The sequence below is a fragment of the Ambystoma mexicanum genome, chromosome 9 (assembly GCF_040938575.1).
Source record: "Ambystoma mexicanum isolate Mex_15411 chromosome 9, UKY_AmexF1_1, whole genome shotgun sequence".
NCBI classification, from domain to species: domain Eukaryota; kingdom Metazoa; phylum Chordata; class Amphibia; order Caudata; family Ambystomatidae; genus Ambystoma; species Ambystoma mexicanum.
The window spans coordinates 1,281,844,034-1,281,870,814 of NC_090931.1; the positions used below are offsets into that span (position 1 = coordinate 1,281,844,034).

At 45.4% G+C, this 26,781-nt stretch overlaps 1 protein-coding gene across 1 annotated transcript in view; it reads right to left on the reverse strand.

Moving 5' to 3' along the window:
- The window catches only part of CEP70 (centrosomal protein 70), a 1,232,997-nt gene that overhangs the window by 1,171,458 nt on the left and 34,758 nt on the right, over nt 1-26,781 (reverse strand). The window contains exon 3 of the mRNA XM_069616613.1: nt 19,515-19,614. Coding sequence (XP_069472714.1) covers nt 19,515-19,614 — 100 coding nt within the window. The remainder of the gene's footprint in view (nt 1-19,514; nt 19,615-26,781) is intronic.

Here is a 26,781-nt window from a genome sequence, read left to right on the forward strand (position 1 = left end):
GGCCTTCACCACCTTAGGTGCGCTCACCGCCTTATCCTTGAGGGAGGGGGCACTGCCACGCTCCTCCTCTGCCTTAGAGCTCGACCGGGGCCTCTCCAGGAGCTTCGCCGGGTGCTCGGCCTTCCTCTTACCCGACCCAGAGCGTTGGCTCGTGGTTGATGGTGCCGGGGAGGGTGCGCCCTGCCTGGCGCCCGCAGAGCCCGACCGTTCGGCGCTCCCGGTGCCAGCGGACTCGCGGTGCTTGGCCTTATGTTGGGCCCCCGTCGCCGGGGCGCCCTCAAAGGTCTTAGAAGACCGCTCGGATTTCTTCTTCTTCTCGCCAGACGGGCTCTTACCCTCCAGCCAGTTGGCGAGACGTTGATGGCGGTCCTTCATGGTCCGTTCCGACATGTTGCCGCAAAACGCACAGTCCTTCTCCACGTGCGTCTTGTCCTCATGAAGGCAGTAAAGGCAGAAAGAGTGTTCGTCCTCCTTGAAGACGTTCTGCAGCTGGCATCCAGGGCAGACCCTGAACAGCTTTCCGGGCGTCGAGCTTCCCTTCTCCTGGGCCATCTCCGAGACAGGGCCTGAGAAGCTTCTGGAGTCCTCCGAAGTGTAGCTCGACGAAATCTTCACCCTTGAGGGGCACAGATGAATCCGACACGGGTCCCCGTTGATCGGATGTAGGATCGGTGGAGCTTGAGGCTCTTTTGACCGAAAGAATCGAAGTTTTTGTAAAAAGCGCGAAAAAATAGCACTAACGCTCGAGAGCAATAGCACGAGGATCCCAACACATGAACGTGCGGTAAAAATCTGAAGATGGCTGCCAGAGGCGGTGCTTAGGTAGAGGGCAGTCATTGGCTGTGGTCAGTATGACGCAGAGACCAGTGATTGGTTATTACTACGAAAGACAGATCAGAAACGAAACTGATACTGGTTTTTTCTTTACCGAGGATTCCCAGCCTGACGACAGGGAATATTCATGAGCATGTGAATCCATGCCAGACCCCATGCTGGAGAATGCATCAAACACTCCTTCAAGGTTCAGGTGCAGGCCAAACAGTGTTTCTGGTGGCAGAATAATTAAAACAAACATACATGACGATGATGCACTCAGAATTTAATGTTTCTGCTGCACAACTAGCAATGCCCCATTCAATGTTCATTCAAACTAGTCGGTACGTTTTATATGCATTCCTTTTTAAAAGAGTGTTTTGCTAGCTGAACGAATGCACCTCATAATAATGTTTTGTGTTTGTAGCTACTAAAAGGAATTCCTCTTGCCTTGTTCTATATTGTCGTTGTATGTATTATCATGTTTTCATTTTGTGTTTGCGCGTGTCTTGCATTTAATAACATATTGCCGCAAACCACGTGTGTGTAATGTTCTCTTTTTAAGAAATGGTCTGCCACACAAAGCTCTGTATTTGCCATTAACGCATCTAATGGCAACGTGTGCGCAGATAAGTTTGCAGAACAATCAATCAAAAGATTCTTCCCAGTGACGTATGCCCACTTGCATTAGGAACGTACCATACGCTAGGCTCGGATTGGAACGCAAAATTGTGCTGTGGGCCAGCTTGATGACAAGTTACTTCACTATGCGGCTAGTTGGTTTAGCCAGTGTTGTGGAATACATATCTTTAAAATGTACAATTTGTATCACATTTTATTAAAAAACTCCCCTTGTGTACTATTCAAACAGTGTCACAAAATGAATGAATTGCCATTTGCCACTGTGGGCCACTTTTTCATTGGTTCCAGAGACAATTTTATACAACCAGTCTGACCCTGCGCTGGCTCATCCTCGCCTCCGCAGTCCGGGCATGTGATCTAGGCCTCCCATTGGCCCAACACTGAACACCTGACCCAGAACCATCATCTGCTGCAGTAAACCCTGGACCCAGGAGCCCATCAGCCATTCTAGTCCTCAACCATTGTGTGATGGGCACTTAAGGGTGATCGAAACCCAGGCCATTTCCTTTGCATGGGGCAACCTGAAACTATCCACTTCTTTGCCAGCCAGCACTCACCTCCGAAGTCCCTGCAGGTGATCCAGGCCTTTGATTGGATCAATCACTCCCATATACCACCACCTCACACACCATCCAGCCTGTCTGGTTGCCAGAAAAGCGTCTTGTGTGTCGAATCGCCCTCTTCATACCTTGCAGAAGATGGCGATCATTATCTCGATGCAAGTACCCTGACCCTACCTTCACCAGCCTACCACTACCACCTGAACCTCATGAATCAGACTTTAATCTTCACGCACCACACCTGAAGATTCTGACCACCACTGACCTTGATTTTGTTGGTCACGATTAAGCGGTTAAAAAGTAATATTTTAGCTTAGTTTCCCCCCCTTTCAGAAAATGCCTAAAATCCCTCCTTAGTGGGATGAATGCACATGAATGCCAGTAACAGCATGACATAATGATATTTTTCCATCATTACTGACTATATAATGATGAATTTCTTTATGCAAACATCATAGTACCAGCTATTCTCAATACAAGCTGCTGTAAAATACACCACACTTGCACACATAAGAATAATGTACCAACATTAGTATGTAAAACCTTGCTTTTTATGTCATATTTTGGTGGGTTTTGGACAGTAAATAGCACATTTTGGAGGCCATTTTTCAAAAATTTTGCGGGGGGAGAACCCCTCCACACCCCCCTTGGGTGGTGTGGGCTCGCGTGCTGCGCGCACTCGCTCGCTCCCAAGTTCACACTGGGAACTTACCGCCCCACCTGCATTAAAACTCACCAGCCGCCACTGGTCACAATACATGCCGCCTGTAGATTAAATCATACGTTCTCATGGTCTGCACAACCGATGCTGGGGAAACTGCCAGCAAGCAATCTACTGTGTACAGCTGCATCACTTTTTAGTGGCTCCAGTTTTAGAAAGTTAAAGTCTTTCTTTCAGTTTGTGGGACTCCATTTCATTTCAAAAACGCAGTACTACAAATACTAACATGATTATCTGTTTCCGGCCATTAGTGATGCTTGGAAAATTGAACAATTGTCTCTAGCAAGTACATTCAAAGGCAAACGATTCAGGCTAGCCGGCGATGGACAGTGCGACAGCCCTGGATTTTCTGCCAAGTACTGCACCTACCACTTTCAGGACATGGATAGTAAGAATATTATGAGTTCGGTGGCCGTGCAGGTAACACAATGTACATCCTCAGTGGCCATGGAGAAACTAGGATTTATAAAATCAGTGGAATATCTACAATCGAGGGGAATGCATATCGACCTCATAGCCACGGACAGACACGTTTCAATTGCCAAGACAATGAGAGAGCAGTTCCCACATATTAAACATCAATTTGACGTATGGCATCTTGCTAAATCAATCAATAAGAAAATCTCGGCTGCAGGGAAAAAAAAGGTTTGGAAAGTATTTCAGAGTGGTCCCAGTCTATCAGCAACCATCTTTGGTGGAGCTCTTAAACATGTGAAGGGTCAGTGGAAATACTACTTGAAAAATGGCGGTCACTGATGCACCACTGTACCAACATGCACCGCTGGTCAGAAAACCTACATTTCCACCAATGTGAACATGGCCATTTGTCCCCAGTGGAGGCACAGAAGAAGAAGTGGTTGAATCCATCTTCACCGACACACAAAGCCATTGAGAAGATTGTTTTCAATAAAACTCTATCAAGAGATTTGAGGGGACTGACAGAATTCTGTCACACAGGAGGTTTGGAGGTGTTCCACAATATGTGCCTAAAGTACAGGCCAAAGCGCTTGTATTTCAGCATACAGGGCATGAGACATGGGACTCTACTTGCCGTCTTGGCCCATAACGAGAATCTCGGCCGTGAACAATCTAGGACTAAGGGTAATGTAAAGATGCCTCGCTACACTAAGGCCTTTTCAAAAAAGAAGTAAGCAATGGGTGATCAAACCAGTCTATGAGGAAGTGAAGTTCGACTTTGTCAAAAGCCTTATTGTTGCTGTATTAGAGAAGCACAGATATGGAATTTTGAACGTTTCTGTGCAGAGCACTGATCCATTGCCACCAAACATTGCCACTGTGCCATGTCCACCCAAAGGAGAGCTGGTTGTGAAGTACAAATCCCGGTTTAAATAATTGTAATACGATTGTCTTTTTGTAAATAAATGTTATTGTACAGTGTACATACAAAGTACGCTAACCCTAACCCCTACCTTCACCATCCTGGGTGGCGAACAACCTGGGTGTCATCTTTGAATTCTCTCTCTATTCACCTCATATTGCTGACCTTGTCTATATGTGTATGTATATATTTTTGTTGATGTAGCTAACTTTCGCAATCTCATGTAAATGCTGCGCACTGTTAACCGAGGGGAGGCTTGAGTATTGCAAACAATACAAAAAAAAACAATAAATCTCACTTTCAACTCAACTCCTCGGGTATTTTATACTTTCCCTGACCTTCCCCAAAAAATTAAAAGTCTCAATAGTTATGTTTCTTTGGGGCTTCGAAGCTCGCAGACAACGAGGACAAAATTGGGGGCCTTAGAACGCACCAAGCAAACCGTTGCAGATGGGAGAGAAGCCAGTCCGCATTTGCACATTGAGGCACAGTACATATATGGATTTGAAACTTCAAGTTCTCACAGATGGCTTTACTACGGGATGTTGCAAAGAAAGAATGTATGCTCATTTCTAGTGAAGGTCAGCGGCTTTGATTTTCAGCTCGCACCCTGAAGAGGCCCACAACTCGCACTGGCAGTATAAGGTTCTATCGTTTTTTGACCTTAAGAGACTGGGACCATGCCGAACGAACTTCATTTGAAGGGGGGGGTGCAATAAAGTAAGAGACGATAAGACAGAAAATTCTGAAACTAGAGTTTAATGTTAGTTCAGAACACGAAAAATCATTGTCAAGAGCACAGTGGGATTTACGGACTGCATTACGCAGAGACACAATGGAAATTGCAAATATAATGTAACTAACTCTTTAGAAGCTTTTATACTGGAATGAAGAATTAATGAATGGATGCATGAATAAATTAATGAATGAAGAGCTAGGAAACCTTTTGTGGGATCGTCCTTGTAGCGGGCACATGGGCATGCAGGTCCACATTCCACACGCATGTAGACAAACAGTTGTTTCTCATTGTGTGCTAACCTCGATTTATTTTGTTACTTTTCGCATTGATTTTAGAGCCGAACATACTCCATTGCACTATCCTTGAAAGCAAATAGTTTCAGCTCGGCCGTAAAAAATAGAATGAATAATATTAATAAAGATCGGCTGGCGAGACTAATTATAAATTTTATGTTTTCAAAACAGGTATATCCTTCCCTACTGCTACTGCCACCAGTTTCAGACACCGGCAGATGTTTTTTTCAACCGCCAGCTGCAGCTTCTTGTAAACAACTGCACCACTTTGATGATTTTATGGGACGATCGCCAAGGGCCCATATGCCCTTACGCGGTACTAGCGGCTAGAAGCAACATATCAACCTTTACGCTGGCCTAGTGCCTACTTGATGGAACAGCCTTGCGGTTCAACGTGCGACCAAAGTGCTTCTTTTAACGAAAACCAACACCCTGTGTACCATAAAGGAACAGCGTGTGACTCAGGATAAACTTTTACGGATTTGTGGATAGAGATAAAAGAAAATAAATGGCATTCCGAGTTCATATGGCAATTGCTGAATATTCTATAAACATTTAATGTCAAATAAATGTACTAAATGTACCGTGTTGCTGTTTGATTTTAAAGTACAGTTTCATATTCCGAATTGTGGCGCGCTGTGTTGTGAGTTGATCTGTGTTGGTTTCTGGGTTCTTTGTGAAGTCGCGTAGAAGACGACTGGGCGCGTTTGCCTACGCAGCACAGAAATGTCACGGAGAGAGGCGGGGAATATGAATGTTTTGATAATGTCAGGCTCAGGGGCGGGGGATATGATTTAGTGCCGCAAAAGCAGGTCAAACAGGACGATGGGGGAATTTTAGGATTATCACAAAATGGCAGCTCCCTGATGCCTGTTTTCGCGTGCGTTTAATGGACGAAAACTCGGTAAGGTCCATAGGACATTTTTCTAAAATCGAGCGACTTAGGCTTAAAAACACATGGCCGACCCCTAGGGGCAATAAAAAATGTTGACCGAACCATTCCTTTAAGGATGCCTTTTCAGCCATCTTCTTAAAAATGACTGACGCTAGCACTGCTCTTTCAGAAGAGTAGGCTCAAATAAAAATGAGACTGCTCCCTCATCTCTGCATTCATTTAAAAACTAGCTACATTCACCCTTTGCATGAACACCATCATTTTTGTTTTTATTATATTTAATTTCAAACTGTAATTCCCAAAATAGTAGCTTGGGTTTAGCAGGCCCTGTTGGAGACCTGCTGGGGGCAAGTCCAAAATAGCTGTGTCTTCTGCATAAAATGAACCCTTCAGTTGGAGGATGGATTAACTGTCTTCTAAGAGAAGTATGAGAATCAACATCCAAAAGGAATACATTGGGACCAACTGACATCTCTGCTTGTCACCTTTATTGGTGTTGGAAAAAATGTATAATTCCGCAATCTTGTATATTGGACAGATGCTGAGATGTCCGAGTATCGTGTTGGATAAGACTTAAAAAACCATTAGTGACCTGTAAGAATGTAGAAGTAGAACTCGGACACAGTGGGCTCATGCTGATTGACATACTTTTATCTAAAGTAAAAGGGTGGGGGACTGGGGAAAATTCCTGCCTTTCCCTAAAGCTAAGAGGGGTTTCCCTTCGTCAACTTGCCATTTTTACCGTCCATATATTTGCACTAGTATTTTGCTCAGGAACCTGAAACCCCTGGTAATGTTTATTTACTCCTACTCTATTTTTCAAAAGCTGGACTAGTGCTATATGTCTAAATATGTACTACTGACCACTCAAAGTCCTCAAAATTTCTTGTAAACAACCACTTAACGTCAAATGAAGTTAAAGGCCTTGCACATTTCCTTGACTAGAAAAACACGTGGTCTAGATAACTATTAAGTACTGCGAATTAAATGTTATATATGCATTTTTAATTTTGTTACATTTCTAATTTGTATTGCAAACAATTTGTCCGCCAACTGTGCGTGGATATGTTCCGCCGAAAAATGGATGTTGCTCACCATTTAATTTGATATGCCAATTTTGCTCATTGCGCATAAATGGTTGGGGACCCCTGTGCTAGGGTATCATGATTTTTTCTAAACACAACTGATAAATGTATGAAATGTGGAAGCGAAGGGGCAAACTCGATTCACATGTTTTGGAATTGTCCGAAGCCATCACAATTTTGGCAGGAGGTTACTGGAATGCTGCATCGGATGGTTGGTTTCCCCCCTGCACTACTTTCTCTCAAATACTTGTTGGGTGATATTGGGAAAGCTTCCACCAAAATGCATTGATGGTTTAATATATACTGCATTATTGCGAAAAAATAAATGTTATTGAAATGGAAGTCTAAAGTAGCACTGTCATGTAAGGAATGGCTCAAAGAGCTTACCTATGTAAATGAGAAGGAGCAAGGCTATATTGCAACTGTAATTACAGTGAGCAGACCGAAGAACATATGGGAACCCCTGTATGAATATTTGAGAAAAGTCCAACCTGGTAATGCATAAATAATTATATTCTCTACAGCGGATTGATCTGCAGTGCGAATCACCATAATAATCATTGTTGTACAAGCTGGGAGCGGGGTGCGACCCATGCCCAATCTGTCTGTCTGCTTAAATAAAGTTATAGAAAATAACTACAATCCCCAGAAGCCCTAGAGATCAGTGGTGCTTTCACTTTCCCAGGCTTAGAGAGGGAGGAGGCAGATTACCTTCAGGTGTGGTGCTCCAGGTGCTAACGAGCATGCTTCTGCATATGGTGGGTCAGTATTTAAAGAGCTGCCTGCAGGAGCACAAGGCTCTTGCAATGAGTTCGCTGCGTGCCCCTAGTGGTTTGATCCTTATATTTCTGTGTCCCGTTACTGTGATTTCCAGCTCCTGTTCAAATACCCTGTGCTCCCTGCCCTGCAGCCCTGCTACTCTGCCTCCACTCCCCTGCACTCCTGAACTTCCTGCCCTGCTTCCAAGTCCTGTGTTACAGTACCTTGTATTCTGCAGATTACTCCTTGTTATCCTAGTCAAGAGTTTTCATGTTACTGGTCTATAGTTCAGTCTGCTGTTCATGGATTCCGGTCCTTAGTTTCTAGTCTTCAGTTCCCATCTCCTGTACCCTTTCACTTAGAATGTCTTCTTGCTTATCCTCTTTCTTCCTGTTCTCTGTCCTGAACTGTCAATCTGGAAAAGTGAATACCCTTCATTTGAATGACAGACGTAACTTGATGGCCGTAGGCCAACCGTCTTATGCACCGAATTATAGAATATAGACTGCTATGCTTGACCAACAAGCGGCTATTTTAAACGTAGCAAGAATCGCCATTTTGCTTGTTAACCATTGCTCATTGCTTTCTGTCTAAACTGCTTTGCAGCTTGCAATTCTTGCGAATTCTGCTTCCTCTGCTCAAATGTTAACATTGTTGTCTGAATATGAAAGGGCAAGGTCGCGGGACTGAGGAGTTTGTTGAAACTCCTCATGAGTAGCCCAGAAAGGAATGCCCACGCTCCCTCTCTGTAGCCTTGAGAGAAAGCTGCAGGGCATTTAATCATTTCACAGCTGCCAGCCAGTCTCGTACTATGGTAGAATATGTTAGAATAAAACAGCGAAAGGCTTGAATTATGCTCTCCTTACGCCCCCCCTTCGCAAAACCCTTTAGAGCGTGTCGGCTCCCGGGACACGAATAGTACCTCATAGATAGCAAAGCTTGGAATGTGGCTCTTCCCCCGTGTGCAGCTTGCTTCCAAGAACAGAACCACCGTGTTCTGTTCAACAACTAGAAGATGCCTCCGCACTTTCTAAATTGCACATTGCTACTAGAATAGACATCGAAAGTGTCATAATTGTCATACCCGTCGGAAATGTCCATCGTCATCCCGAGTTCAAAGAAGCTAACCAAAGGGGGGTGTTAAACATGACATTGCTGATTGTATGATATGCATTTTGTATATATGTAACTGATATACGTAATTCACTCTCTTGCGTCCCTCGAGGTCTAGGAAACTCACGTCGCGGGGCGTGAGACCAGAATTGGCCAAATGGGACTATTTTTGCTTGCAATAAACCCTAGCATTGGGAATTTGAACCTCGTGTCTGGCGCATCTTTTCGTGTATGGTTATTGCCTTGTTTCCATATCGCGAGGGACCCCTATGGGCCCATTTCAGAACCTTGATCACTTTGACTTCTTGTTCTGTCACTGGATATTTTTGTTACTGTTCTTGTCCTTACTTGTGATTGTGTAATTCCTTTGTACAGAGTTTGGCTGCTTGGTCTCCTGGCAATCTCTGTCCCTTTCCTCTGTCGTGTCTCAATCTTTTCCATTGTGCTGTATATGTTAACAGTGTACTGGTTCCTGTTTGTTTATTTTTATTATTTGGGTATTCATAATGCGCCTACAGACAATGTGCTTCAAGGAGCAACAAGGACGTTTCAGGGGGCAGTCACTGTTCTGTTCCTGCTAGACCGTACAGGTTTCTGTTTTGTGAGTGTTGTTTCAGTGTTCGTGCCTTGGGGTCCAGACACAGACGTCCACCCCTGCTGCTCCTCTCCATAAACATTCAGAGTGAGCCCCTGTAATAACCAACAAAGGTTTGGGTTTCCCCTGACCCATGGGAAACTCTTCCCCCATTCTCATACACCCCAAGAGGGAATCTAACATGTTCATCTTGGTTGTATTCCCTGCCCCTTTCTGTTCACTCTCTTTGTTGCCCGTTTGTAGTTCTTGCCTCTCCTTTGTTGTCTGCAGTACTCCTTACACTCCTGTGTCTTGTGCACTATTCCCCTGGTCTTTGGGGGCATGCCCCTGCTCTCAAGCCCCTAAAAGTAGTGTGGTCAATCCCATCAAATGAGCCTGAGGCATGCAAGTTGTGCTAGAATCAGAGTAAAGCAGCTTCTTCTAACACTGATGTTCTAGGACCCAAGATCATTACTGACGAGTGGCTCCCTCTAGGTTTGCAGATGTTGCAAGGGAATTAGCAAATACAAGCCCAAAAACTTTGGTGGAGTCCTGCCGGTACAAATTAAGCATGCATCAGTGTGAGAGCAAGTAATTCAAATGCTTCTTCGCCTGCCGAGTTGAATGTGGTAAAGCACAAAGATTGGGCGATTATTTTGTTCTTCTACATGATTATGAACTCCAAACATGATTGCATGCAGCACTGCATTTTTCCAATTGTGAAGGTATTTGAACATTGTAACTAATTGTAGATATTTTCCCGGAAGTGTAGCTAATGTAACTATTGCTTAAATGTATTCTTAACTCTTGAAAGCCTTTGGCTATAGTTCTGAAAAGTTTATCTACCCTCTGATGGTGAGGTTTGAGTACCATCTGTATAATTTTTAATACAATGCTCTGGGGGGTCTCAAATTAACGTGTAGCGTTGGTGTAGGCCTTGTGGCTATTTAGACAATTTTTCTGGTAGAGAAAAATGGCTGGGTGCCTTTCCTGCCTACCCCTACGTATATGTGTTAGGTGCTGACCACCAGGTCTAGTGCATGCCAAAGATGCTGGGGCGGGCTGCATCTTTGGGACCCTAATGAATTGTGCAAGCCGATAAGGCTAGATTTTATGGTTCATTTGTTCCCCCCACCCCCTGTTAATGTATGCTGGTTGCCTACCTGTGGTAGTGGTCCCACATAGAGGCAGTGGGGTAAGGAGAGTGCTTTAGGACCATTCCATTTTTTAAAATAATATTTTTCTGTATCTTTTCAATATTTTAGCCACTTATTTGACCCGATAGATTTCTGTGTGACTTAGTAAAAGTATATTGTGTTCAGTATATCAGTGCAGTGTATTTTCTACAGATGTGTGTGAACTATTGTACCTTGTGTCAACCTTCTACCCCTACCTGAGCATTAAGTCTTGTTATTCTATCCAAGTTACTTGCCTTAAACAAAAGTTTTACTTCCCTTTCTTGTTGGGTGTATTGGCCCCAAAGGTCGGTGGTTGTAGTTCCCTCAACAGAGGGTGGTACAAAAACTGCTGTAACAAAAAGCAAAAGCAGCTCATAGACCACCCTGTGGAGAAACAGCATCTAGGTTGGGCATGGTTGGCAATGGCAAGGTTATTTAGGGTTGCATGGTGGAGGTTTATGTACAGGGAATCTTTATTCTACTGCTGGTTTATGCAACATCTGTAGAGCAGTTTCTTAGCCCTAGTTAGTATTAGAAGCAGGTTTCTCCCAACACGCTAGAAAGGATAGAGAGCCTAATGGACAAGTAGCCTTCCTTTGTCATTTTATGGGATCAGAATGCAGTTTTTGATTTTAGTTGCCAGGAAATGGACAAACAAGGCTGCCTGAGGCTGAAGGGGTTAAGCGCACAGCTCAATGGTGCCTGTTGTGATGTCATGTTGACTTGAACTGCAGTGAGGGGTATTGACTGTAAATGGCAGGATAAGGTGCCCTGCAAGACTGTCTGGGAGTTGCTGTTTTTTAGCGACTAAATGACTGACAGGTGATTTTCCACCTCACTCTCACTCCTTAGCCACTCTCTTCATTCAAAAAAACAAAACACACACACACACACACACACACACAATGTTCATCTACAGCATTTTTCCTTAACGTGGTCTCTTACTCAACCGATGAACCCACACTGACCCATGCTCCCTGTGTTCATTTAATCTCCTCCTCCCAGTCCTGGGTTGTATTAATGTGAAAACAAAGATCCCCTTAAGCCACATCCCTTTCACGAACGCAGGTCCAGCTGGGTTTTCCAATGGTGGCTCATTTTGCGAAGAACATGTTACTTACCAACTTTAACGTTCTTTCGACTGGATGTTCCCCCCACGTATTCCTCATCTTAGATAGGCTCCCAAAGCAGTAAGAATTTGGAGGAGAGAGTACCAGACATTTCAATCATGGACTGAATGAAGGACAGCTTTTGCAAAGAGTCCTCCTTGATATGATGTTCAGTCCAAGCAGTAATGCTTCACAAAAGTGTGCATTGATGACCAGGTGGCTGCAGCACAAATATCTTGCACTGGGACACCCCTCTGAAGAGCCGCGCAAGTTGCCATGCCCCTGGTTGAATGCGACCTTAACCCATCTGGAGGCTCTTTCCCAGCCAATTTATAGCACTCCGAGATTGCTAGAATTATCCACCTGGATAGAGTTTGCTTAGACACTCCAAGGCCCAATTTGTGTCCAGTATACCCAACAAATAGTTGGTCACATTGTCAGAAATTTGCCATTCTAGGAATATAGAAACATAGCCCTTTTTGGATCCAGTCTGTGCAATATTTCCTCTTCCTTACTAGGGTGTGGAGGAGGGTAAATAGAAGGTAAGGAGATTTTCTGTGACAGATGGAAATCAGAGACCATCATAGGCAAGAAGGATGGTTTGACTATTAGAATAACTTTGTCCATATGGAAAATGGTGTGAGGAGGCTTTCAAGAGAGCGCCTGCAACTCACTCACCCTGCGGGCTGGCGTTATAGCCGCTAACAAAATAGTTTTTAGAGTGAGAAGTCTTAACAGGCAAGAATGTAAAGGTTCGAAAGGGACACACAAGACATTTTAAGACTAAGTTCAAATCCCAGATGGGCACCTGAAAAGGTGTCAGAGGGTACAGATTTGTCAGCCCTTTCAAGAATTGAATGACCAAGGGCATTTTAAAATAGTACACCTCTTCCGAGGAGTGCTTAAAGATAGATAGTGCTGCCAAATATCCTTTTATAGTTCCAACTTGGAACCCCAAATTGGCCAAGTGTAAGAGGAAAGAAAGTACTGTAGGAGTATTACATAAAAATGGATCCACATCCTTATCCCTGCACCAGTTACTGAACTTGTTCCAACGACACTGATACAAAGATTTTGTTGCTGGCTGCCTGGCTGAAAGCAAGATCTCCATTACGTCATCCGGGAGGTCCCAATCCTTATATCTCAGCTTCTCAGAAATCATGCGTGAAGACAGTGTCATGACCTCTGGATGGAGAACCCGACCTTCCTCTTGCGAGAGAAGATCCTCTCTTTGTGGAAGACGTATTGGAGGGCAGATGGACATGTCCAGAAGGTCCAGGTACCACGTCCACCTGGCCCAATCCAGGGCAATTAGGATCATGGTTTTCTTGAACTTTCTCAACCTCCTGATTACATGTGGAATCACAGGGACTGGAGGAAACGCGTATAGGAGTGGAAATACCCAGTCCACCATGAACACGCCCCCTAGAGCTCCCCTTGAGGGAAATTCCCTTGAGCAGTACAGTTCGTATTTCCTGTTGACACTAGTCACAAACAGATCCACTTGAGGGGTTCCCCAAAGGGCGAAGATCTCTTGAAGGACTTCCTGAGTTAGTTCCCACTCGTGAGAGACTGTGCTCTGCCTGCTCAGAGCATCCACCGATGTGTTCTGCTCTCCGACTAGGTGAACTGCTGATAGAGAGATTCCTTCTTGCATTGCCCCGAACCAGAGCTGCATTGCCTCTCTGCACAGTGGTAGTGATCCTACGCCTCCTCTCTTGTTGAGGTAGTACATGGCCACTGTGTTGTCTGTCATTATCAGGACATTCCTTCCCTGTACTGAGGGCAGAAAGGCCTTCAGCGCTAGTCTAATTGCCCTCAGCTCCAAAAGGTTGAGGGGTAGTTTGGACTGAGATGGAGACCAACAACCGCTGATTGTCAGATCGTTGGTGTGGGCTCCCCACCCAGTGAGTGAGGCGTCCGTCACTACTGTTATCTCTGGCCATGGTTGTCAAAAAGGTTCTCCCGTGAGGATATTTTCCTTGCAAGCCCACCATAGAAGATCTTGAGGCTTTTTGGCTGGGACTCGCAGAAGATCCGACATCACCCCCAAAAATTGGGACCATTGAGTCCTGAGGGCCCACTGAAGGGATCTCATCCTCAATCTGGCCTCTGGCACCAGAAAAATGCAATATGCCGTGAGGCCTAGCAACCTTAGAAAATCGAATGCCGGCAGATGTTGGGCATTTTGAAAATTTGTTACCATCTGCAGAATGTGGTGAGCTCGCTCCTCTGGATGCAAGTCTTTCCCTTAGCAAGTATCCAGGACTGCTCCAATGAATTGGAGTCTTTGGCTTGGAATCATTTGCGACTTCTTGTTATTGAGGGAGAAGCCCAGTCTGTGTAAGAAGTGGCAGGTCATGGCCAGATGTTCCTGGGCTCATTCGGGTGAACTTGCCCTGATTAGCCAATTGTCCAGGTAAGGTTAGACATGAATCCCCCCCCTCTGCTGAGACTCGCTGCCACTAACACCATCAGCTTGGTGAAAACCCTTGGGGTAGAGGTCAGCCTAAATGGCAGAACCTGAAACTGATAGTGAGAACCGCAAACCTCAGGTACTTTCTGTGCTCGAGATGGATTGGCATATGAAAGTAAGCATCTTGAAGGTCCAATGAAACCAGCCAGTCCTGAAGCTGAAGAGCCTGAAGGATCTGAGAAAGAGTCACCATCTTGAACTTGTCCTTCTTGAGGAATTTGTTCAAATTTCTTAAGTCCAAGATGGGTCTCAATCCTCCGTCCTTTTTGGGGATGAGAAAATAAGGGGAGTACCAACCCTTGTTCCTTTCCGCTACAGGTACATGTTCTATTGCACCTTTCTCTAGCAGGGTTGAAATCTCCTGCACAAGGAGCGGGTCTGGATTGTTGACAGAGTTCGCTCCCGGTGGATGACCTTGAGGTCTTTGATGAAAAGGAAGGCAGTAACCATGGGTCACTATCTCTAGCGCCCAGGCATCTGACATAATGTCCCGCCATTCGTTCAGATACTGAGTGATTCTGCCTACCACCGGGGTCTTGTGGGTGAAGACCTCGAAGTTGCTTTGCAGCAGCTGCAGCAGTGGCTGAGGAGGTAGTAGCCGCTGCTGGGGCTGATCTAGCACCTTTCCCTTTTCCGCCATGAAGGGGTTTTCTCTCTTGGCCTCTTTGGCTGGCCTGCCACCTCCCTCTTCCGAAGGAGGAGTAGAAACGAAAGGGACAACTCCTCCAGGAAAATGACCCTGCGTAGGAGTGTTGTTGAGGCTGTCTTATAGCGGCGCTGAGTGATATTGCTGCCGCTTTCGAGGTCTGCAGCTTCTCCAAGCTCTTGTCCACCTTGCTGCCGAACAACCTCAACACGGTCAAAGGGCATATTGATTAATCTGGACTGCACATCAGGTGCAAAGCCAGATTTTTGCAAATCTGCGTAGGACCGTGCTAGATGCGATGGACCTGCTTACACTCTCAGCAGTGTCCAGTCCTGACTGGAAGCATTCCTCCTTAGCCTCTTTCCCATCTTTCACTATCGCCAGGAAACCATCATGTCCTCACCCTCCGGGATGTGTTCAGTCGCTGATGTCATACAGTCCCACAGGGTGTATGTAAATCTTGCCAAAGTGCAAGTTACATTAGTCGATTTAAGGGCCATGCTGCCCGAAGAAAAGACTTTCCGGCCCAAGCAGCTTGGACCACTAAACTTTCAGGAGAGGGATGTTTAGATAGATATTAAGGATCTGATGAAGATGGTCTGTACTTTGCCACACATTTTTTATTTACTACCGAACCTGAATCAGGGGTATCCCAATTTGCCATCACCCTTTTTTGTAGTACCTTATGGAAAGGGGGGACAGGATCTATTTGAGGTCCCACAGTCAGGATATCAGTCATATCATCCTGGTCGAAACTTGGGGAAGCTGCTTTCCAATCCATGAAATCAATGACCCTTCCCATGAGGTTCCTATACCCAGAACCTGCATGATCTGCAGGGTCTGGTTTCCCAAAATCCACTTCAGGGGAAGTGTCTTGGCCACTGGCGTTTTGAAGACAATCATAAAGATCAGTCATCTTGGTACTCGGGTCTACCAACTCTTCAGGAACCTCCTTGGCTCCAAACCTAACCCCAGCTGAAGTTACACCCTCTTCACAGGACTGCTCTTCAAAAATAGATGTCATAGATCTGAAAAATTCCTGCCTGTGTTGAGGCTGGAAAACCTTTTCTGGTAAAGGGGGTGGCACCGACTTAGGCTTGGACAATGGCGTTGACTTTGGCGTCGGTATTAAGGAATGCTTCGATAAAGGCGTCGATGGTATGGACGCTGGCTTCGGCGTCTTCGAAGGAGGCTCAGATGCCGTCGAAGTAGGCTTCGACACTGTCGAAGGTGTCGACGCCATTTTCAGTGGCGGTTTCGATGCCATCGTCGTAGAATGTGTCGAGTCGGACTTCAACTTCGACGTCGATTCCGCTACCCCTGATTTATACACTAGTGGTTTTGCCTTTACATGAGGTGTCGGAGAACTTTCCCCTGATGACACCCTCGACTGTTTGTTGGATCTCGCGTGCCTAGTCTTTGATCTCCCTCTGTTACTTTTGGAGTGGGCAGGGACATGATCTCCACACGGCTTTTTTGAGGGGGTCTGAGCCGCTTTCTCAAAGATTTTAAGCATCGAAGCCCTAACGGCCTCCCATTTTTCAGGGGAATTGTGCTTGGAAGGATAAGTCACCCTTCTCTCAGACGAGGAGGAAGTGGAGGAAGAAGACCTGTGACGTCGTTTTTTTGACCTCTTGGACGAAGACGAGGAGGATTTCCTCGAGCGACTCTTGGACCTTGACCTCCTCGACCCATGCCGAGATTTTCCTGAATCTTTTTGTCTCTTCGAAGACCTATAAGATTCCTCCCCCACGCCACCTTACCTTTCCATTCCCCAAGAGCCTTATTGGACATGGCCTGATGCGTACCACATTCGTAAACCCGATGGTTAGGGCTGAGACACCAAAGGCAATTCCGATTGGGGGTCGGTAATTGACATTTTCCTACCACACTTCAGACATTGAAACCCGTCTTAGGTGTGGTTGGAGTAGATGAGAAAAAACCTGATGCGCCGTTCTGTGACACGAAGCAGTGCTCTGAAAAACAGAACTGAGGTTACGGGCGTGGCTCGAGCTCTTTATACAGCGGATGACGTCAACGCTCAACAGCGGCCCTCGAGGACCTACGACTCCGCAGCCTCGAGCACAGCGCCCTCTGGTGAAAACATTTTCCGAAGCAGCAGAGCTGGGAGAAAAGATATCTAAGATGAGGAATACGTGGGAGGACACAATCCATTTCGAAAAGCCAATTTTAGAGATTGTTCTTGTTGCGAGGTGCCATCAAACCACCGGCCTTCCAAGAGCACTTTACAGCTTACTGTAGGCTTATTGCTGTCTCTCCTGTGGATTGCCTGTGCCATTCATTGCCATATGGGTTTCAGGATGCTGCAGTCCTGGAGAGAAAGACAGAAAACCATGGCCAGCACATGAGGCGGTAGGCATGGGCTGAGAGCAAGTGGAAATCTGCACATTTAACCAGGCACATATGGAGGGGACAGAGACTGGATCTCGTCCAATTCCCTCTGAGGCAGGACTGGCTCCCACAAACACCTTGGTCGGCCAACTGACCCAGGGTGAGAGGGGTCCCCCAGCTCCCCTCAACAGGTTCAGTTCCCTGTCACAGTAGGCAGTTGTGACGCACCCAGGCATGGAAAAGACATTAAGCTTTGGCGACAGAACAACTGACCGACAGAGGATTTAGTGGACGATAATTCCTCAAGAGTGGAAGCGTTAAACCAGCCATGTTGATCCTGTAGCCACTCGATACATGGTGGGAAAAGGCAGGAAGATTGAGTAGCAATGACTTGTCCCTTGGGTGGCAGTAGGTCTTTGAATTTAGAGAATGCCTTGACTGGTGCTCTCAGGTTAATCCTCTGGCATCAACCGCTGAGAGTTTAACAGAGCTCTATAGTGCCCGTGTCTACATAATGAAAGGGGCAGACTTGATCCAGTACGTTGAATGCAACATGGGACTAGCTTGAGTAGATATAGTGGGGGAACTGCACTCAAACCAGGCGCTGGATCACAGATGTTGATAGTATCCATCGGTCCATGGGCTCTTGTAAATAATAAAAGCTGAATATTGTATACTGGGTATATGCCAGGTGATTTAATTAAACACTTGAGCCTTATATTCAAGGCGATTTGATTAAACATGTATACCGACAAGTGTTTTGACCGAACAGGGTCTTTATCAAGGCGTGTTTTAGACATCAGGAGTAGTTTGTGAGGATAGTGAGCTCTGATTCGAGGGCTCCGTTGGTAAACCTTGTGGGCCAAAGGAGGCCACTGCAACTAAATGGGCGGTCACCGTCAAGTTAACAGCATTGATGGGTAGGAATTCACTCATTGCAGAATTGATTCCTGGTGGTCTTGAAAGGGTCCAGGGGAAAAAAATAACTAAAGAATTGGTGACTCCCTTAAACCTTGAAGGACAGCCCATGCCGTGGCCAGGAGGTGGCAATGCAGGGGGAAGGAAGAGTTCCGACTAAAAGACGAGAATGTCTCTAAGGGCAGTTATAGCTATGCCATCAGTTTTACAATGGGGAGTTGTACCGAGATGGGAGAGCCTTGCACTCCTCATGAATTTAGGCTACAAAAAATGTGTTCCGTACATAGGTTGCCGACAGTTTTATTTATCAGCTGAGCATACTAGTTTGTTTAAAATAACAAATAAATAACATCAATCGCATTTTAGCAGGTCCCCAATAGTGGTATGGTTACTCGTGAAGGATGATGATCTATGTAATTTATGGTTAGGGTCCCAACGCCCATAATTCAAGAGTTGGATGCCCTTTTCTGGCATAGTAAGCACCGGACTGTGGAGTCGGCATTTGCCATTAGGCTGTGGGGAGAAAACGATGCCCTTAATCGCACCACGGTGACCTGTTTATCCGGTAGTGTCACGGTTCAATGCTCCTTTGGGCAGAGGTCATTCTTGCGAGGTGTATCATACAATAAAGTGGGGCTGCAAACAGGATAGCAACATGTACATATAAAGTCAGTTACATACTTCTTTTTCTGCATGAGGTTAGGTTTATTATGCGGGTAAACATGCGCCTTCAAATGTTCGACAACTTGCATTTGCAGGCATTCAGTCAACACAAGTTTCAGACCTACATTACTTTTTCAATTATATTAAAGGGATCCAAGATAAATGTTGCTTTGCTAAAGCCAAGTTTTGGTTTCAGTAGAAATCAGTGTCATAAATTACATCTCCTAGGAAACACATTATATGGAACACTGGACAGAGAAAGTAAGGCATTCAGCTAAGAGTAATCATTCTTTTATGTGCTATAGTTGGCTATGTATGTCGTTTTTAATTACCATCACCAAGAAGTCCGAGCCTGCATAATATACAATTTTTCATAAGACTTATTAAACTAGGTTCCATTTCACATCTTTTTTGTAGGAAGGGTGCACTGCAGCATATTTATGAAAAATGTAAGAGGTGACACTTTGATGCTTCACTATATTTCCTGAACAGCACATGTGGAATTGGCTTTTGTTTCAAATGATCTATGCCTTACTATACCCCCAAGACCCTCTGAAATGCATAACAAGGCTGCTACGCCTGACAGCACCTTGGTACACTGGAGCCTTTGAGAAAAAGACAAGAAAATATGACACATACCTGATGAACTTCCGGTGTCTCTTAATTTAGTAAGACATACTGAACTGAAGCCGTGACGTTTCAAAAGCTTGTTTATATTTTCCCATTCTTCCTGCTCATGCTGCAATACCAGGAAAATAAATGTGAAACAGGTTAATTTTGCACGCTAGAAAGAAATATGTCTTTAGTACTCGATCCTGGTTGCGGCTACAGTAAAGAGGTTTGCACGAAAGAAACTTGTAAACATTTAGTGGTGGAGTGTACAGCCCTTAGGCGACCGGCACCTTGGTAAATTCGTATATAAGAATGTATGTAATGAAGTACAAACATTCTGGCCACGTAGCTTTTCCGGCCACTCTGTGTCACTCGCAATTAATATTTAAGGTTTTTCAAATGTATAAGAATGATTGACTAGCTGTAAGTGTGATGTGATGAATTTGATTCTATGACAAGACCGGAGGTGAGAATTATGCTTTATTCTCCTTTATTACTGCTTAAACACAGCTTTTCAAATTCAACTTCATTTCTTTAGATTATTATTTTTTTTTAAACAGAATAAGACTGACATAAACAACTTTCATCCAACGTGGATCTCCAAATCAAGTCCAGGTAGTGAACGCACTACAATTCCCATGAGGCCTCTGCTGGCCTGTAGTCCTAGCCTCAGTCTCAACCACCAATGAGGATTCCCCTGATAGTATAAGTCCTCCCATTCCTAGGTGCCTTCCTCTTCTTTCTTGCTGCAGACACAGCTAAGTACAGTTTTCTAGATCTTACACACATAGACTCATAATGAGTTCATTTACATTTAATATGTAAAGAATTAAGCATAACAGTTTTCATTTGACAGATATGCGCTGCGTTTAATTTAATGCTACAGTGTTTAGCGCGCACAAGCGAGCATATCTATATAGATATTTTAATTTAAAAGTATAGATTTCACTGCAGGATACGTTTCCAAGGAGAGACCGGCCGGCAAGCGTTATCGCTCGCTCTTGGGCTCGTTTCGTCCTCAGATCAATCGAATAAAAAGTACCTCAGAACGCCACCGGAGCTCCGAACTCCTGAAGGTGGCTGTGGCGCAGTTGTACGCGCCAAAGCATGATTTGCGCATTCGCAAATCATTTTCTCTTCCTCTAACGGTCACGGACCATAAGAAGAGCCGCGCAGCACTCCTAAAGAGTCCTCACGCCAGCGAGAAACTCTGCATTCAGGCATTTTAAAGGCAAATCCAGAGGTAGCACCGAAATTGTTTTAAAAAATGAATTAATTAAAAAAAAGAAAATGTTGCCAATACAGAACGCACAGTTCTACAGGGACTCCTGAACAAGCTTGCTGATTTCAGCACTGGTCAAATACTGCATACCCCCCCAACAGAAGCACAGCCCCCGAGTTCAGAGTTAACCATGGCATGCGACAGGGGTGAAGAATATTGGGAGGAGTATGAGGAGCAAGAGACAGATATGCAGGAGGAAGAGATAGACCTATCACTCAGCTTCAAGAGAGTGTTAGGTGATTCACTAGTGAGAGCAGTAGCTCAAGGAGTGCAACCCATACAAGAGAGACTCCAAGTCCTCGAGGATTTACTGGCTGTCAAGAAGACCCAGGTGAGGGGACCTCCACTAGACCTCTGGAAGACACTAATAAGGGGCGTAAAGCAGCCCGGAAGAGAAAGCACTCTTCTACCCCCCCCCCCGGCTCTATCAGGGGAATAAGAGAGAAGCCCCAGGAGGCAGCTGATGCTTTCAACAGATTGAATGAAACCTCTCTGGCAAAATCAGAAGTGCCCTGCCTCATAACCCCTACCACAGGGGCGGATAATGTAAGTGAAGCTCTTTCATCATCTGAAAAGTACGGTCAGGATGAAGATGGTAGTTTGAGTAAGGAGAGGGTGACAGAGCAACCCAAAGCATCCTGTACCAATAAAGCCAGCACAGTGGAGGGTACACCAGAAGATGACATAGCAGATATGTTCGAGCCGGATGCAATTAGACATCCTAGGTCCACAGAATGGACCCCTTCACCAAGAGTGGAAATATACATGGCTCAGAAGATCAGGAAGCCATTAGAGAAGGAAACAAGGTTCCGGCTCAGATCTGAGTGCCCCAGACCAGAGCTCAACGGAAAAGCCTCAGAATCCAGAACTAGACCCAAAAATGCTTACCTTTGTCACCAAAGCGAGTAAGGAAGTCAGGAAAGGAATGGACCGCGCATGGAGATCTTGTCAAGACAAGATACTGGAATTAACAGGGCCCATTGCAAAGATCATGGACCTAGCGGAGTGGGCCAAGGATACTGGGGAACCAGTAGATCCTTTAATCCTAGCGGGCTGGGCACAACGAGCCGTATGTCTACTAGGGAACGCAAACACAGCCATTCCAGCAGAGCGGAGGCGATCCATGCTGCTGAAGATAGACAACAAGCTAGGCGACTTGGCCTCGTACGAGGCGGGAGAAGGCGCTCAAGGTCTGCACTTCAGAGACACGTTTGTTAAAGAAATGAGCAGGTTTGTGGGAACCTATACGGCCCTCGAAAAAAGCACAAGCATCGATAAGAAAGGTGTTCCCTGGACAGGTTTTTTCCCGGGGCCGGTCGTCATAGAGGCCGATCGACCAGCTGCTTTAACTCTAACAGAAAGCACCAAGGTCTGAGAGCCCAATACTGGGAATCGCGTCAACAAGATGCCTTCTTTCCAAACAGAAGCAGAGGCTTCAGAGGGAGAAGAGGCAGAGGATACTTCAGACACCAAAATAACAACTCAGGTGAGAGAGCGCAATGCGACATACCCGCCTGTAGGAGGCAGAACCTCATGCTTTATACACAATTGGTGCAAGTTTTCAGCAGACACATGGGTGCTGCAGACAGTGCAGGGCTATCAGCTAGAATTCATACGACCCCCCAAGCAGCTAAATTCCCCACCGCGCTTACACAGCTCAGAAGCAGAGGCGGCGTTACTAGACAGGGAGATACGTCTGCTAGCGTAGAAACAAGCCATAGAGAGAGCTCAGCCTCATTCAATAGGTTACTTGAGCAACATGTTTTAGTGCACAGGAAAGGCAAGGTACGGCCAGTTATAAACCTTAAGGAACTGAACAGCTGGCTAGTGTACAGACACTTCAAGATGGAGGGTATCCATCTCTTAGCGGATCTCCTCAGGAAGGGAGACTGGCTGGCACGTCTACATTTGAAAGACACCTATCTGATGGTGCATGTGGCTCCTCAAGACCGCCCTTTTCTTCAGTTTATATGGAAGGAGCAGAGATGGCTGTTCAAGACCCTGACGTTCGGGCTCGCATCCACCCCTTGGGTGTTCACCAAACTGATGAGACCCCTCGCGGCAGCTCTAAGAGACGAGGGGATTCGAATGATCATCTACTTAGACGACATTCTCTTTATGGCCGAGGACAAAGAGAGGTTACTGAAGCAAGTCCAATGGGCGAAATCATTGATTTCAGGACTGGGATTTCTTATCAATATGGAAAAATCAGCCCTAATGCCATGCAAGAGAATAGAGTTTCTAGGTTTCATGATAGACACAAAGAAAGCCACGCTAGAGCTCCTTGGACCCAAGATCAGAACGATAAAGAGAGATCCGAGAGCAGCTCTTAAGAGACTGGTTATATTGCTTCGGAATCTAGCCAGTATAGTCAGTCTTCTAGCAGCCTCTAGCCAAGCAATATTCCCAGGGCCCTTACATTATCGAGCTCTTCAGAGGCTCAAGATAAGGTACTTGCAGAAGGGATGGAGGTATCATCACCTAGTCCCTCTAGACGAAGACAGCAAGACGGAGACACACTGGTGGCTCAGCAACATGGAGGCCTGGAATGGTCGAGTCATATTCAGAGATCTACCAGAGATAGTCAGAGTCAGATGCCAGCAGATCAGGCTAGGGAGCAAGATGCGGTCTCGTAGAGACGGGAGGAAAATGGTCACGAGAAGAGCTAACACTGCACATCAACTGTCTAGAACTTCTGGCAGGATCGTTCGCAGTCAAAGCTTTTACCAAAGATCAGGCGAAATGCTCTTCTAATGATGGACAATATCTCAGCGGTAAGATATATCAACAAACTGGGAGGCACGAGCTAGCCAAAGATTTTTGGCACTTGTGCTTAGAGAGAGAGATCGCAGTAAAGGCAGAATATCTTCCGGGAGCGAAGAACTCAGTAGCGGATTGGAACTCCAGGTACCTAACAGACTCCAGCGACTGGAGACTACACAAATCTGTCTTCGAGAAGTTGCAGCGAAAATGGGGCCCTTTCGATACAGATCTGTTTGCTTCGAGACTGAATGCCCACCATGGTGTGCAGCAAAGAAATTAGAAACCAGTCTCCTGGGTGTACATCACTGGTGTTTGCATCTCGAAGACCTAGCAGCCAGATCGCTATGAATAGGATAGACAAGTATGGATTTAGCGGCTGTCAAAATCTCTTTCCAGAAGAAAGCCAATGGGAAGCAAGACCGCCGCTACAATTCCACCAACATAACTGAATAGGTCGTGCTCCAGGTATACAAATATTTTGGGAGGGTGAAGCCAGTAAACAGCATGCTTAGGTTGAACCGGGGGAGCTCTCAAAGCCTGTTTATTCAAATAGTCGTCCCATTTAGATATAAAACTCCATGGGACTTTTGCTTTGCTTCCTTTAAGGTTTGGGGGAGTATAGAGACTAATCCTGCTTGAGGACGACATGTGATGTGCCAATCACAGTGCCAACATCACATCCAGTTCCCGGTCCTGAGAGTAAGACTGACAGGACCAGCCCTAAAAGATTCCCAAACCACCTGCGGGAGCAACTCATTAGAAACTACCAGTTCCCAAAGAAACCAGGTATTCGGAACTGCATCTCCCAAGATGCATCAGATTTAGAGATCTAAACCACAAAGTGGATTCTGGAATGACTATCAGGGATTGAGGTAAAAATACACTATAGGAAAACTGTTGGGTGGTATTTCATTTTTGAGTGTATTCTCTCCACTTGTGAGTCACCCCAGCACTTTTTGCTGGACTCTATGTTTTTTATCTAACTCTCCTGAGTGAGTGGGACCCTTTTTCCACACTCAGTCTTTTACTCTGTACCTGGGAACCCTTTTTAACCTTTTTTGATACTTTCTAATGCAGTCATGCTTTGTTCCTCCATGTTTTCTGGCAGCTACCATTTACTTTACAGCACTTTCTTTACCTGGGTTAACTACTATTACCAGGGCGCAGCTGGGGGCTCTCTTTAGTCCCGCCTGTATTTTATTTTGTGAGATCAGCACACCCCACCTTTTGGGGAGTGCGGAGTGGAAACATTGCATACATTTTCTCACTATTCCAGCAACCTTTTAGTTACTGTAACAAGTTTATCTGACAGGCTCGTGGCAATGCACCTTTTTGCACAACTTTTTGTGGACTTCTACCCAGACCCTCCAGTTTATCGCGATTTTGCAATCCTGCAAAATGCCATGAAAAACGTCCGTTTTGAAAAAAAAAAGCACAACAACAGCCGTTTTTGCAAAACAAATTTTGTAAAAAAATAAATACTCAAGAGGCCAGTTTCTCAACTCTTTTTTTTCTGATTCAAGAAATGAAATGCGCAAGCACATCACTTGCGCAAAGAAAAGAGCAGTAGAATCCACAAAGGACATCTGAATGGATGCTTCTTATATGCGCCCATTCACATGTCCTTTTTCACCCCTTTGCGCAAATCGGTGCGCGTTTCTGCACATTTAAAAGCGCATCCCAAATTGACAAACAAGATGTGCTTTTAAATGTGCAGAAATTGTAGGCAACCCTATGCGCCCACTTTGAATAGGTGCACGAGGGGTACCACTGCATTATAGGGTCTATACTGACCCTACTGACTCGGGTAATACTTTAAAAAAAAAGTTTTAAAGTGTGACCGCCGCTGTCTCACTTGCATTTCTGTACCCCAAATGGGATAGAAATTTGTTTTTTTGCGTTGCATTTTACAGTGGCAGGACCCTTAACGGCCAGTCATGGTGAAATGAACAGGAAGCCTGTAGACAGTTGTCGGGAGAGCGCTTCCAACACAAACGTATTCAAGGCGGCTGGCCAGCGCATTGTTTGCACTACAGCTCAGCGCTGTGGAAATGCGCAGGTCACCTTAGAGAATAAGGTGGCCTGCTCATTTCCCAAAATGGGTTTTCTAAAAACAGCACATCCTCTGCTCTATTTTTAGATGCCCCATTTTTTGAGGGTCTGGGGCAATACCTACAGTTTTCAAAAATTAAAAAATTGTCACAATATGTGAGAGATAGGAGAGAGAGGGTGGGTGATGGGTAAGCTGTGGAGTGGTAGGCAAGAAAGCAATGGGAGATCAGAGGGAGAGCAGTGCTTCAGAGGGGTAAGCAGTGGGCAAGAGAGCAGAGCGGATTCAGTGGGGCGGTGGGCCAGAAATCAGAGAAGGAGCAGAGGTGCAGAAAGTGGAAGGAGCGTGGGCTCAGTGGTAGTAGTTGGCCAAAAGCAGAGAGGGGTTGGCCGGAAAGAGACAGTAAGCTGCAAATTGGGAGAAAGGATAAGGGAAGAGTGTGATAGAATGTGAGAAAGGATGCAAGATGCAGAAGTAGCACACATGAATGAAGGACTGTATACTGCAGGAGCAATTGGGGAGCGTAGGTTGTGAGTTGGAAGTATGATTTGGAGTTTGGCAGGGACCGGAGAGCGCAAATTGTGACTTGGCAGTGTGACAGAGCATTGGATTATGTATGAATGAGCGTGAGGTTCGAAAATACAAGCTGTGATGGGGAATTGGTGAGACGTGGGAGGTGTGTTGGGTGAGAGAAGTGTGAGGGTGTTTGGGGGATTGGAGAACATAGAACAGGAATATTTTCAGCATTACAACTGATAATGATTAATAATGTTAATAATATTAAATAAGCATGCACATTAAACCAAAAAACGTAGCCAAAACCAATACTGTTCTGCCAAGCCAGAGACATCTAGGACTCTTCCTATTTATTTGATACAAAAGATACATATAATGACACCCTGGCTCTCTTGAAGCCTTGCACACGGACTCTTTCCTGCAATGTACTAATCTTGCACCCTCCAGTCAATAAATATTGTGCTGCAAAATCTGCCATTTCATGCCACAAAATTTGCCATTTCATGCCACAAAATCCTGGAGGGTCTGTCTACCGCAGGCTGCCTTCACAGCTGCAGTATGGACACAGGGGTCACCCTTTACCTAAAATGGTGGCTGTACTATTTTAAGTCCTGTTCACGATGAATTGTTGTTACTTGAGCCTTCTTCTACCTGCCTAGGTGCGGAGGTCTTGATGGGTCTTT